This window comes from Aotus nancymaae, unplaced genomic scaffold (genome assembly GCF_030222135.1).
Source record: "Aotus nancymaae isolate 86718 unplaced genomic scaffold, 86718_ANA_hifiasm-v0.15.2.pri h1tg000041l, whole genome shotgun sequence".
Classification (NCBI taxonomy): Eukaryota; Metazoa; Chordata; class Mammalia; order Primates; family Aotidae; genus Aotus; species Aotus nancymaae.
In genome coordinates, this window is record NW_026988455.1 from 37,041,708 (window position 1) to 37,056,155 (window position 14,448).

The following is a 14,448-nucleotide window of genomic DNA, read 5'->3' on the forward strand; positions in this document are numbered from 1 at the left end:
TATGCCTCATACATATAGGCACTGTCTTAAGTGCTTTTATGTGTTGTCATTTAATCCTCAGAATGTTCCTGGAAGAGAGGTAGGATAACCATTATCCAAATGGGGAAGCAGAGGCTCAGAGAAGTTAAATGTGTTCCCTACGATCACACAGCTAGTAAATGACAGAGCCAAGATTTGAACCCAGGCAGCTTCTCTTCAGATTCTGTGGTGGTAACCATGACACTGAACCATCTCTTGAAAAGATCAACTTGGGATCTGGCAAGAGGACATACTGTGATTGAGCAGGCCTGGTCTTACTGCACTAGTTCCTACTGCTGCCATCACAAGTTACTCTAAACTTTGTGGCTTAAAAAAGTACCCATTCACTGACTCACAGTTCTGTAGGTCAGAGATCTGGGCACAGTGCAGCTCAGCTCATTCTCTGCTCTGGGTTTTACAAGATTGAAATCAAGGTGTCAGGCTGCATTCTTTCTGGAGGCTCTGGGCATGAGTCTGCTCCAGGTTCCTCGGCTGTGGTTCAAGTCCTTCTCATGCTTTGAATCTCTGACTTCGCCTTTTGCCTCTTTTGCCTTCTTCCACATCTCTGGGATCCTTTCTGCCTCAGGCCCATCTGGACAATTCAGGCTGATCTCTCTATTTTGAGTTCATTTGATATTAACCTTTAATTTTTTCTGCAAAGTCCCTTGACAACAATGAATACCCAGGGGAATGAGAATTCAAGTTTAGAATTCTGCTGTCACACTAGCCAATTCCTGGCTGCTATTGCTGCTGCTGGGCCACAGTTTTAGTGGCAAAGTTCTAAAGCACTGGCTTTAATGAGTTTGTGCCAATGGTTTTGCATGTGTTTTAGGATCAGTGGTGGAAACTCTGTGAAGTCTCCTGCTATTTTCTCTTTACATGGAAAGAAGGGCTGGAAGGTTCACAGGGATGATGCTGAAGGGGAAACTGAGATATAGACACTATATCTCAGTATAGAGAGCTATACTGAAGTTTTACAGCATTCAGGCTAGGACTTAGTTGTCCTGATATTGGGATCAGGGCTATTCCTTTCCTGTCATTTGCTCAATTTTTCATTTAATTTCCTCCATTTTTCATTTATTATTGTTAATTTATTTTTTTCAACTATGCATAACAGAGTTACCAAGCACCTTCTCTATGAGATGATTTACTAGGCTCACAAAATATAAGGCATTTACAGACTTTGCCCTCATCGAACGAACTTTGTAGTGAGAATAAGTCAAACAAATATTCCCATAAGTAACTAGATATTTATCATAAAAATAATAGAAAAGTAGAGGCTTCCAAGAAAGCTTATACTAAGGACATCTAACTTTGTCCGTTAAGGATCAGGAATCAAAGAGGTGCATTTTAACTGAGGCCCAGATAATAAATGTTAGCCAGGCATAGATGATCTGGGTGGGATAGCATTAAAGTAGGGGGAATGACGTATGGGATGTTCTAGGGTGCGGGGCAGGATGGAAGAATCGGGGAAAGTAATCGTGGCAAGAAAATGCTTGGGGAAGAAGAGAATGTCATAAGATATGTTTAGAGAGGAGAGGTGGACCAGATTGACCCTGGCCTTCAAGGCCATGGAAATAAATTTCAATTTTATCCTAGGGAAATGGGAAGTCACGGGAGAGTAGAGTCTCATGCTGAATTTTGAATTTTAGAAAAGAGCATTCTGGCTGTTGTGGAAAATGGAATAGGAGATGAAGATGAAGACGTGGCTGTGGACACATGCAGTATGTTCAGGGAGGCTAATTAGGAGAGAGTGCAATAGCCCACGTGAGAAGTAGTTTAATCCAAGGTGTTAGACTAGGATAGGGGCAGACGAGGTGAAGAACAGGAAGTGAGTGTGGAAGATTTTGGAGGTGGAATTGTCTTGACCTGGTGATGGATCAGATGTGGGGGTGATGCAGGGAACAGTCAAGATGACTTCTGGTTTACGCCATATTCGTGGCTCTTCTCATAACTTAGAACAGTTAACATTATATTCCTACATATAATAAAAAGCCTTACTTTTTTGATAGTTTAGCTTTTATTATATTGTAACCATTATGATTGTGGTGGCAAGAATCCTGTTTAATATCACCCGGAAAGAATTTATGTCTCACCAGATTTGTCAAAGGAGCTCACAGAATTTGTATTATGTACTAACTTTCAGCATGCTAATGTTTCGTCTGATTTCCCAGAATCTCCATTTTATTTCTTCCTCATTTCAAGTAGGGCTAGGGAAACAAACAATAGCCTCTTGACAAAGAAATTATGAAAGGAGGCATCATATCATCATAAGCTCATTTCTTTGTAACAGCCAATGCCTCATTTACCTTAGGTCTATTTTGAGTTTGTCCACATGGCCCATTGACTGTTACTAGCTCTCATGATCAAATATTGACCTCTGCATTGTCCACACAAAGCATGATGTGGCCACAGTGTGTACTCCTGGGTGGACATTGATAACATGCATCTGGGACCTGACAGCATCAGCTAAAATATAGAAACCCATTGCACACTTCACAATCATGGCTGAATCTTGTTTTGATGGAATCCTCCTTGGCTCTTGTATTTCTCCTTGTGGATGCTCTGATATCAGATTGTCTAGGTTTAAATTAATCCCGACCTTCTACCTACCACTGGAGTACCTTAGGCATTTACCTCATCTGCTTCCTTGTTTATATAAAGGAGATAGAATTAGGCTATTGGAAGTAATGAATGAAATAACCCATATGAAGCATTTAGCTCAGCACATAGGAAGTACTACGCATAGGTGGGTTATTGTTTTCATTGTTAGGGAAGGGAAGTGCTAGCACGTCATGCTTTTTCCTTTTGCTCTTCTTTGATGATGACAGTTTAGACGGCTAAGGGGTCTTGTCTTAGGAGAAAAAGATGAGCAGGCTTATGGTCCCGAGTTCAGTTTTGCAAACAGGACTTGCCAAGCTGTTGCTCTGACTGTGGACATCACAGTGAACAGACGCTGTGGGCTACTGCCTCTCATGTGAGCTCATCTGACAGCTGAGCTCTGCTCAGCACCCTGTCCTTTCATTCAACTGGCTCAATACAGCCATCAGTGCCTGAAGACTGAGCAAATCCAGCTTCCTCAGCATTCTGTCTGAATGAATGCTCCTCAAATATGTTGGCAGGAGGCCAAGAGTTGACTTGATGGGGTCCTTGGGCAAGTCAATTAGCCTCTCTGAAAAGAGGGTTGATGACAAGAAGGTGGAGGAAGGGCAACAGTCCAGCAAAGGTCCTTTACTGGTTGACCCTACTCCATCCTTTCTCCCGAGCTGCCTGCCCTGCTCATCCCCTGCCTGGGCCTCCATGTGATTGCTGTCCACAAGCCCTTTAAGTGGCTTTGTGCCTTTGCACAGGTTCTTTCTCTCAAATATCCTTCTTAAACATCATAACCACCTTTGATTTGTAATTTCTTGCTTATCCTTCAAGGCTCAGGTCACATGTCACGTCTCTCGGATGTTTTCTTACTTATTCATTCCATGAATATTTCTTAAGCAAGGCACGTGCTGGACGTGTAAGATACAGCTGTGAACAAGACAGACAAGGTACCAGCTCTCATGGGGCTGGCTGGCAATAAGTAACGAACCACGAAATATCACGTGGTGGTAAGTGCTTTGGAATGTCAAAACAAGGTGGGCAGGTGTGGGGTCAGTGGTGGAAGTAACTGCTCAGAGAAGTTATTTTGGAACTGAGACCTTGTGATGAGAAGAAGCCAGCCATGTGAAGAGCAAGGGTCGTGGGTCCCAAACAAGCTGGTTTTGTTTGAAGGATGAACAGAAAGTTGGCATGAGTAGAACATGTGAGGGTATGGGAGATGCGGTGTGAGGTGAGATCACAGAGACCTCAGGGAAGGAGTTCAGACTTTATGTTCAGTCAACAGAGAGATGAAATCTGATTTTCCATTTGTGATGGCACGATTTCCTGTAGAGAATTGATTAGGGAAGGGAGAGAAAAGAAGAGAGGAGAGGGAGAAGCCCAGGAGCTAGTTTGAAAGCTCTTGCAGCAGTCTGGGATGGCGACAATGGTGTTTTGGCCACAGTTACAGCTATGGAGTGGGTGGAAGTAGACCATTTAGAGATATATTTGGAAATACAGTGAATGCCATTTACTGAGATGGGAGAGATTTGGTGGTAAAGATGGTCAGGGGGTTGGAGTGTCTGAAGTCTATTTTGGATATGTTAATTTTGAGATGCCTATTAGACAGCTGAAGGGAAATGTCAAGTAGTTAATTGAATCTACAGGTGTGAATCTTGAGGGAAGAGATCAGGAATCTATATATATCTTAAGAGTCATCAGCATATAGATGGTATTTAAAACCATGAGATTGACAAAGATCTCCTTGGAGAGAGTGTAGAAGGCAAAGGGAAGAAGAGAGGATCATATCCAGAACGACATCCACATACTGCAGTCCTGTACACTACCCTTCCACGCCCCACCCCACTGACCTCCCTGACCACCACCAAGGATAGAACACATCTCTCTCCTCTCCTCTCTTCTGTTTCCTAGACAGCGAATAGTGACTTCCTTTCTCCTTTGGAGGGCTCTGCTAAGATTCTCAAAATCCTAGATTCTCCCACCTCTGCAGGTCTCATATTATATCAAACATTAAAATTCACCTTTATTCTACATTAACATTAATTACAGTCATATACTGTGGAATGACACTTTGGTCAATAAGACTATATATATGAAAGTGGTCCCATAAGATACCATATATTTCCCATAACTTTGCTGTGTTTAGACACACAAGTACTTACCATTTTGTTACAATTGCCTGCAGTATTCAGTACAGTAACGTGCTGTACAGGCCTGTAGCCTAGGAGCACTAAGTTATCCCGTATAGCTGAGGTGGGTGGTAGGCTGTGCCATCTAGGTTTGTGTAAGTATGCTCTATGACTTTTGCATGATGACAAAATCACCTAAGGATGCATTTCTCAGACCTATCCCTGCCATTAAGTGACAGTGACTGTATGCGTAATTCCTTAGTTGCAGTGGACTAGTTTGACATGTTCCACTTTGTAGATATTTAATAAAGATATCATTTGATTTTGATATTTGCAATTTTATTTGTGTATTTTAGAGTCAACTCTATTTTTAAGATTTCATGCTATTTTTGGATGTCCTTGGGAAGCTTGTAGTGCAAGGGCATGGAAGCTTAGCACATGATTAATGAAGTGAGCTTGTTCCTTTGACTCCTGACAATATTTTATACCCTTTAAAGGCACAAACTGATTCACATAACCATGTGTTTTATATCTGTATGTCTGTTTCTGTCATTAGACTATAAGTTTGAAGAGGGTAAGAGACACCTTAGAACCTAGTTTGTGGCAGGGACTCAATATTTATTTATGGAAGCAATTCTTTTGGAAGGAGAAAAAGCCAAGCCCAGGGACCCAGTGTGCTTTCTATCTTCACTTGAGAAAAGGCTCTTACCCTCTGCTTTGCAACATATGTAATGTGGACTTGCTCTTCTCCAGCACTCTTAAAAAGGAATCAGTGTTGTACAGAATGTTGAAGCTGTGGGCTTGAGTCCCAGCCACACCCATTACTAGCTGTGCATCTTGCATCAGAAAATCAATGTCTATCGGCCTGATTTTTGTGTGGGTCAAATTAAATAAATACATTTTAGTAAAACTCTGTGAAGCTTAAAACACTGTATTTTTAAAATGTACTGTTTTCTAAAATGGAAAAAAAAAGTTAAAGATCTTATAACTCAGGCCTCAGGGAATGTTTCTGGAATTTTCTAGAAAGTAGGATACAAAATTTATCTTTTGTTGTCTGACACCTGGCCCTAAAAAAAAACCACAACTCAATCCAAACAATGGTCCGTTGGAGAGAAGACCTTGTAAGAAAGTCCTTTGGTAATAAGCCAGTCAAACTGTCCTTGTAAGTCCCTTGGAGGTACAGAATGAGGAGTGCTGGCTGTCTCAGGTCACATTCTGGTCTGCTGAAACTTAGTGATGCTACATAACTGCATCTTTATTGCTCAAGAACTGAATCAGGACCTGATCTTCACCTCTTGTAATGAAGAGGAGACAGGATTATACAGATTGTAGCCCATTTCTAGGTGCCACGTAGTGCAAATGAGCTACAGTGAAATTAAGTCTACCTTGGCTATGCCCTGCTAAATATGTCAAAGGCTCTAAAGTATTCTGCTGAGAACTTCAGATTTTATGAGTCGACAACAAAAATAACATGGAAATGGATGTTGACCAGAGGAGAGAAGCAGCTCTCTGCCATCTACATGTATTGGGTACAGGGCCCCGCCTGGGCCAGGTGAGGTCATGTTGCAGCTGGCTTCTGTTCCACCTCTGCCGTCTTGTGCTAGAGGATGGGAGGAGGGGGTATTAAATGGGCCGTAGTTTAAAATTGCCTTCAACAGGCAATTTCTTTCTTTCTTTTTTTTTTTGAAGGAAGAACTTTTAATGTTTAATAGCAGAGTAGAAAGACTATACTTAGCAACAATGTAGTGCATATTTCAAAGTAACTACAAGAGAGGACTTGAATTGATACCAACACATAGAATTGATAAATACTTAAGCCAACAGGCAATTTCTATTCAACACATTGCTCTCTTTGTGCAAGGCTGAATGGTAATATGGAAGCTGTTAAGAATGAATGTCTATTTTATATTTTAGTTGCATGACATTCTTTTTACATGAGGGGAATAAGATGCTATGTATTCATTTCCATACTCAGATATGCCACAAGTATTGACCACTTTGATTGAGAAACTTTGATTTGGTAGTTCTATAGCAGTCACCTCCCCTTCTTCACCAAGTACTCAGTTTGTAAGGTCTTCAAAAATGAAGGGTAGAATAATGAATCTGGTAGAAGAAATCAGCAGTGACAAGCCTCTGATAACTAGAGTGGACAGTGAGTGATAATTAGTGGTCTACCATGGATGTGGGGATTGAGAATGGGCACATTATCCTCCTTCTACAAAGTGTACAAATGTAGATTTTTCTGGACAAATCCACCCAATTTTGAATCACTGTTCTTTGTAGCAATAGATAATTAGATTAAAACCATGAAAACATCTTACTTCCCTAAGCATCTTGTATGCAGCAACTTCATTGGTAATGTTCTTCCCCCTCTCTTTCTGTCTGCCTGGGTAATACTCATCTATGCTTCAGAGACCAATTCTAGCTCTACCTGCTCTAGGAAACTTGACCTGACCAGTCCAATTCAAAGGAATCTCTGCCTGTTCCAAACTTAACAACTCGGTGTACCACTCATTTGAGATTTGGCGTGTACTACTTCCTGTTGTACAGGAATGTTGTACATGAATTGTCTTCATGTTAAATTTTATTATTTTTATGAATCTGGGTATGGAATTTCAATTTGTTTCAAGTCTATGTGGCTCAGTTTTCTCATGTGTAAACAGAGGATAATATATTCGCCTCTAGAGTCCTTCTGAAAATTGAAAGAGAATATATTTACATCAGTATGTATATACATATATTCTCAGATTGAGTAGTACATAGTAAGTGATCAATAAAATTAATTTCTCTCCATCTCCATAATGGGACTTCAAAGCAGATGCCTTGTTGTACCTCTAGATCTTTAAACCTAGTTGGAGCTCAATTTGTTTGTGGCTTTGGCTGATTTATCATTTCTTTTCCCCAAAAGGCAGAGCACTGAATCTTTAAGACTAGTAATTGCATCTCAGACACGGTTCAAAAAGATCTATACTCCACTGCTGTTTTTAGCTAGCTTGTTCAGTCCCACCCCATGGTATGTACTGGAGATTTATTTTAGACAAAATCATCTTCTTCCAGACAAAATCATCTTCCAGACATCCAGCCAATGTCGACTTTAGACACGATGTCAGCAAATTGAAGTCATCTTCTCCTTTAACAGGTTTTACAGTGCCCACCTCCTAGTCCCCAGCCATGGCCCCCACCGCTACTGTCGACACATAATAGTGGGTGTGTTGTGCTTTAGAGGAAGAGTGGGACCAGGTGGGCCCTATTCTGGGGGCCAGCATCTGTACAATCTGATAGAAATGATGCCAAACTTTTATAGATTTTTTTCACAGCCTTGCTTTCTAAAAATGGGATTTAACATAAATTCATGACCAATTCTAACCCATTCCTTTCTTATACTGCTGTTTCTCACTCCTTCTCAATTCCCTCCTCTGCTCACTCTTTCTTTTCCAACTTTATTTAGATGTTTCATGCATCTCCACCCTTTCCTTTATATTCAGCTTCTAGGTAGAAACAGGGAAGTTTCTCATGACCTTACCCTTTCAGAGAAGTTTATACATGGGTATGAAAAGATCAAATAAACAGGAACTTAGGTTAATTTAATAGAAAAAATAAAATATGGAATAACATTGATTTTGGCCAGTATCAATTACAACCGTTCTACTATATTTTACAAAAAAACAACTGAACATTTTACACATGTACAGTATTTTTCAGTAAAAGTGGATTTGGATTTAACAATGGGTCACTAGTTAAAAATAAAAAGACAAAAGAAAAACAGAAATAGGACTTTTGTCTCTAGAAGGTTAGAGCATTTGTTGAGTCTCCAAACTTTGTACTATCCATTACATATATCTCATTATGAATATATATATATATTTGTACATAATATATAACATTAACTTAAACTTTGAAAGCATTATGTTCTAGTTAATAATGTTATATAGATAAATGAGGCAGTAACACACTAGTAGTTAAACCAGGATTTCCTCGACGTGCACCTGTATGGTCAGTGGGAAATGGAATGCACATGGGTAGACCCCAGTGAATTTTGTTGTCATGTTGATGGTTATTTGTCTAAGAAAACAGACATCATTCTTATCTTTCCTATCACGGTAACCTTGTGCCTCAAATACTATGGGCTGGTTGAGTCATATAGATTCCTTTGCGGGCAGATCCGGTTTTGCCATCTGCTTGACCTTGCTTTAGCCTTGTGCTTGCATTTGTCCATTGAAGACTGTACCTTTAAATGTAAAACTATATGGTCTGCCCAGGATTAAATGTCATTTTTTGTGTGTGTGTGTCAGAAGGGCCTGCAGTGTTATAAAGGGGAAAATTGCTTAGCAAAATCAGTTGGTCCCCTAGTTACTTATGAATCATTATGTGATTCCATAAAATTACATTGCTATTAAGAGGGTCATCAGACTATTTACTTATTATTCACCTTGGATTGTAAGTTATCTTTGATGTCTAGAAATATTTTCAAGATAGGCTTTTTATTAGCTTGCTGTTTGGATGGGGACCTTAGCAACCACTTCCCAGCTCTTTCTCAGGATAGTCTATATTGACACCCTTCCTCTTCTCAGCTGTGACTCCAGCAGCATCTTGGAAATGAGGCTCTCAGAAGCATGAAGCCTGCAAGATGGCTGGTCACTCATAAAGCAAATGAGGTCACCAATGAAGATTTGATATGAAGAAACTTGTTATCAGTCTATCTCCCCTAAACAGAGAAACTGTCAAAAGATCTATAAGGTTTCATCGTTTCTGGCCACTAATCCAAACAGTTTTCTCATAATTCAGTCTTCTAGTTTCCATGAAGTGTTTAGAGAATCATAAAAAACCAGTGAAAATATTTCTTAATCAAAAAACAGATGATCTCAACATTCGGTGGACAGGTATGTAATAGTATGGCATAGTTGTAGAGGGACAGAGGAGTGGGAAAATAAGAGAACTAGAAGGGTACAATCATGCCACCCATATTCAATTTCCAGTTTTATTTTCTTAAAATGACAAGATGAAAAAACTTCTGATAAGCACCATTGAAAAAAGTTGCCTGGCCAACATGGGCATGAGCTTAAATATTATTTAAATAAATTTCATTTCTTAAAAATACAGGACCTCTTAGAAACTTTTGACTCCAGGAAGAAATTTCCTGCATCAGATCCAAAATGCTTCCCACCACGACAAATGGAATTTATGATGGCCTTTATAAAAATGGGGATGATGGCTAGATAGCACCAATAGATTGTGCAGGGTCTACAAAGTTAACAACAGTCTGAATTTCAGGGGAGCTGGATCAGCCTCAGCTCTTCTATGTACTTCTGCATTCTGTCCATCTGTCCATCACCAATTTGACTATACAGAGCAATCCCATTTGGCAAACTGTGTGTAAAATAACCCACTCTACAATGGAAAAGCCAGTAGCAGCAAGTCTATCTGATGAAACCAGTGGAGCAGACTTATCAAGTGAGTAAAATGCAAAAAACCAGTATATAATGCATGAAGTAAATGATGTGTGGAGACTATCAATGTTTCACTGTGAAATACCAAGACAAACGACACTGAACACAACTCTGGAGGATGTTCCTGATGCCCTCAGGTCCAGTTTTCTGTCATTTCCCCCAGCTGTGGACTCAAGCATGCAAGAGCTTTCTTTTTCATTTTTGTCTATGTGTGCTCTTGCAATGTTTTGGAAAGGTATTTTTAGGAGTCTCAAAGGGGAAACAAGCAAGTCAATGCAAAAGGGAAAAAAATGGACCTTCAAAACCAGGGCAGGAAATCAAATCATTACTTTAACGTCAAATTTTGGCATCAAATGCTTTGGTCATACAATACTGTCTCTGTGGTTCTGGCTGTTTAGCACTAAACACCCAGTTATAAAAGGTAGGCTTGTTGTAGGTTTATTTTTTTTTTCCATTTAAGTTCTGACAAAACAGTTCACCATCTCCCTGCACAAACTTTAGAGAGAGAAAGAAAAAGAGAGCAAGAAAGAGAGAGGTGGCTTGCTTTTTTTTTTTTTGGCTTGTTTTTTTTTCTTTTTAATAATATGGAATAATCTATAAGTCTACAGGAACAAAGAAATCTAAGATGGCTGCTCAGCCTTGAAATGTACATGTTTTGCAGCAAAGTTGTTGGAGAACCTTCCGTTGGCACAGATTGTTCTTTTTCACAAGCATACAGAAGCCTCCTTCCGCCCAGGACTCTTCCGTTGCTTTCCCAGAAGTCAGCAAGAGAAAGGGGGAGTTGAAGACAAGAGCAGCATGATGTACACACACGGAAGAAGGTTGTGATTGGCCAGAGAGGCAGATTTGGGGGATTGGAAGAGATCATTCAGGAGTAGTCGACAGGAGGAAATGTGGTCCACCCAAAGTGATTTCAGTCAACAGCATTGTTTTTCAAGGAGAGACATTGCAGTCCAATGGTAAATGTGATTGGTATCCATTTGTGAAAGAAAAAAAAAGATTAGAAAAAGAATAAATTAGAACTCAATTAATAACACAAGCATGAAATTTTTCTTCTTTGAATTACCTAGAGCAGAGAGTATACAGTCATTTATATCATATTTCATTGAATCTAAGACACAAAATTTAAGATGCACCATCATTTTAAGTAACACAAAGGAAAAGATACTTCATATTAAACTCTGACACAGTATTCTCTTATCAGTTAGGATTCTAATTTTATACTTATTAAAAGTTATTTGTTATATTTATGTAACATTCTGTTTTGTTTCCATGCTTATATAGGAATCTTTGCTTTGAATATTGAACAATAGTTTAATTTTCTGAAGCTCTTTAGAACTGCCATTAAATTCAACACAAGAAGAAGTAGACAGTGCCTAACTCAGCTGAACAGATGTCTCTGCATCCAAGTCTCATATCTGGGCAGTAACACTGGTATCGCATCAGTTTTCTGGTCAAAAGCAGTTGTAAACTGCCACAAATTACATAAATATTACATCAGTTTTCTAGTAAAAAGCAGTTGTAAACTGCCACAAATTATAAGATGCATCTAATTTCAGAGATGTTAAAATGTAAAAAAATACATGTCTTAGAATCATAGAAATATGACAGTTGAAAGAGAACAAATAAAACATCCTTAAATGCAGCTGCCATGTGATTTCAAAAGCCTGGTGAGCCATCAATGATCTCATTCTGTAACTGACCTGAAAATGGGCTCACTGCAGATATGATTCTTCATTTCCCACTTCCGCTCACAATCCTAACACTCCACTTTTAGCAAAGTGCCATTTGACATAACGTGTCCCATGCTCACCATGATTTAGGGAAAGTAGTTAAAGCATCGCAACTCTTGAAGTGCTACCAGGTGCTGTTGGTGAACATTGCAAGTTACAATGGATTTCCTACATCATTTTTTTTTTTTTTTTTGAGACAGAGTCTTGCTCTGTTTCCCAGGCTGGAGTACAGTGATACGATCTCTGCTCACTGCAACCTCCATCTCCAGGGTTCAAGTGATTCTCATGCTTCAGCTACCCAAGAAGCTAGGATTACAAGTGCATACCACCACGCCTGGCTAATACTTGTATTTTTAGTAGAGATGGGGTTTCACCGTGTTGCTCAGGCTGGTCTCGAACTCCTGGCCTCAAGTGATCCATCCACCTTGGCCTCCCAAAGTACTGGGATTACAGGCGTGAGCCACCACGTCCAGTCCAATCACTTTCATCTGCCTCAATTTTCTATTACTAACTTAAAAAAATTTCTGGGTTGTATTCAGAAATAGGGGAACCATGTTTTTAAGTAAAGGAGGCACTTGCTGGTAACTAAAAAATGATACATGGTCCCTGGGGTGCTACCACCCCAAGCCTCTCTCACCTCAGTGTGCTACAGTCGAATCAGCCCCAGCAAGAAAACCTTGGAACACAGGGCCTGAGACCAATCATATACCGGAAAGGCCATGGAGATGCAAAGTCACCTGTGATGCTCCAAAGAAATGAGACCACAAATGATGTCCTGTCAGTACTGTCATGTGCCCAGATCTTTCTGACACCTTTTTGGGATTCCTTATAGGGAGTTGTGGAATAACCAGATGAGGTCAGTAGTATTATCTTCTTCATTTTTTTAGGGATGGTGGAAATGAGGCCCAGAGAAATTCATAAGCTGCCTAAGGCCTGGAGACCAGATATGAACTACAGCATTCTGACTTCCAAGTCCACACTGTCCTGACAGTGGCACTGTTTTTCCTTTCATGAAATTTCCAGAAGGAGAAACATTCAAAAGAAGGGAAAGAATAAACCTAGGGCAATGATCATGTCAGTCAGATTGTTCCAACTGCATATTTTTGTTTTTCTATTTTTATAACAATCCAAAGATGTTTTGAACAACAATAGTTTAAACAATTTCTTTCTACATCACGGATGTGTAATTTCTGCATAAATTTAGGAATAAATTGTAGGGTCCATTCAGCATAAGTTATTTCAAGAGTCAAAAAAGTTCACAAAATGATGGAGCTGGAATAATTTAAATTCATTCATTTTATAGATGGGGAAACTGAGGCTAGAGACGTGAGGAAATTTGGTATTAGCTAAATTGTTAGGGAGAACTGGATGTGCAGTGGTTCTCAAACCTGGCTGCAGATTAGAAACACTTGGGAAGTTAAACCCATGCTCACGGGCTGCACCCCAGATCAATTCAATCAGAATATCTGGGGATGGTGTTGTGTCCCAGCATCTTGGTTGAGAATCACTGGTGCAAAGAACAGATGAACATTCTGAAATATTGGGTCTATCATTTCCTAGCTCTATACCTTAGGTTTTCCCTTCTGCAAGATGAAGATATTACTTCATCTAGTCTAACAGGCTTAGTGAAAGATTCAGATAACATTTAATTACTATTTATATATAAAAATTATAAACAATCCAAATAATAGGAGATTGGCTAAAAACTACAGCATCTTCACATGATTGAATGTTATGTGGCTATTAAAAATAAAGTTTTATAAAAGTTTGTAAAAACATAGGATAATGTTTATGCCTAATGCTTAGTGCAAAAAGCAAGATACAAAACTCTATGTGCATGGTATTTTTAACAATCTGGTGAAAAGTACATATGGTAAAAACTGGAAAGAAATACATCAACATTTAGCTAGAAAAGGCTACATATTATATAATTCCAATTATATAAATTCTGGAAAAGGCAAATCTATGGAAACAGTAAAAAAAAAAAAAAAAAAAAAAAAATCAGTGGTTTCCAGGTGTTAGGGGGAGGGAAGGATGAGTAGGCAATTCACAGAGGAGTTTAAGGTCAGTAAAACTACTGTCCATGGCACTATAACGTTATACATTTGTCCAACCAAGAGTGAACCCTAAGGTAAACTGTGGACTCTGGATGATAATGATGTGTCACCGTAGGTTCATTAATGTAACATATGTACCCTTCTGGTGCTGGATACTGATAGTGGGGGAGGCTTATGCCTATGTGGGGGTAAGGGGGTATATGAGAAATTTCTAAACTTCCTGCTCAGTTTTGCTATAAATCTAAAACTGCTCTAAAAGATAGTTTATTAATGTACGAAATTAACTTGAGCCATATTGGCCAGCACCACTACAGCTGATTTATTTCTTCCTGCAATTCAAACAAACAACAAACAAATCCATTAAGGCCATAAGTTCAAGAGGAATGAATGCCACCAAAATATTGGGCATGTCCTATCTGAGGCATGCTTGTGAGTTTCCTTTTGAAGTGGGAAAATATTAGTCCTGAAAGTAGAA

At 39.3% G+C, this 14,448-nt stretch overlaps 1 protein-coding gene across 3 annotated transcripts in view; it reads right to left on the reverse strand.

Annotated features, from left to right (window-relative positions):
- The window catches only part of PCSK5 (proprotein convertase subtilisin/kexin type 5), a 472,843-nt gene that overhangs the window by 158,677 nt on the left and 299,718 nt on the right, over nt 1-14,448 (reverse strand). Inside the window, exon 21 of one of the 3 annotated variants that reach the window (XM_021669251.2) lies at nt 8,305-10,932. The exons of the other annotated variants lie outside the window; for them this stretch is intronic. Coding sequence (XP_021524926.2) covers nt 10,817-10,932 — 116 coding nt within the window. The 3' untranslated portion in view covers nt 8,305-10,816. Of the gene's footprint in view, nt 1-8,304; nt 10,933-14,448 lie in introns of those variants that run through there. 3 annotated transcript variants of the gene reach the window in all.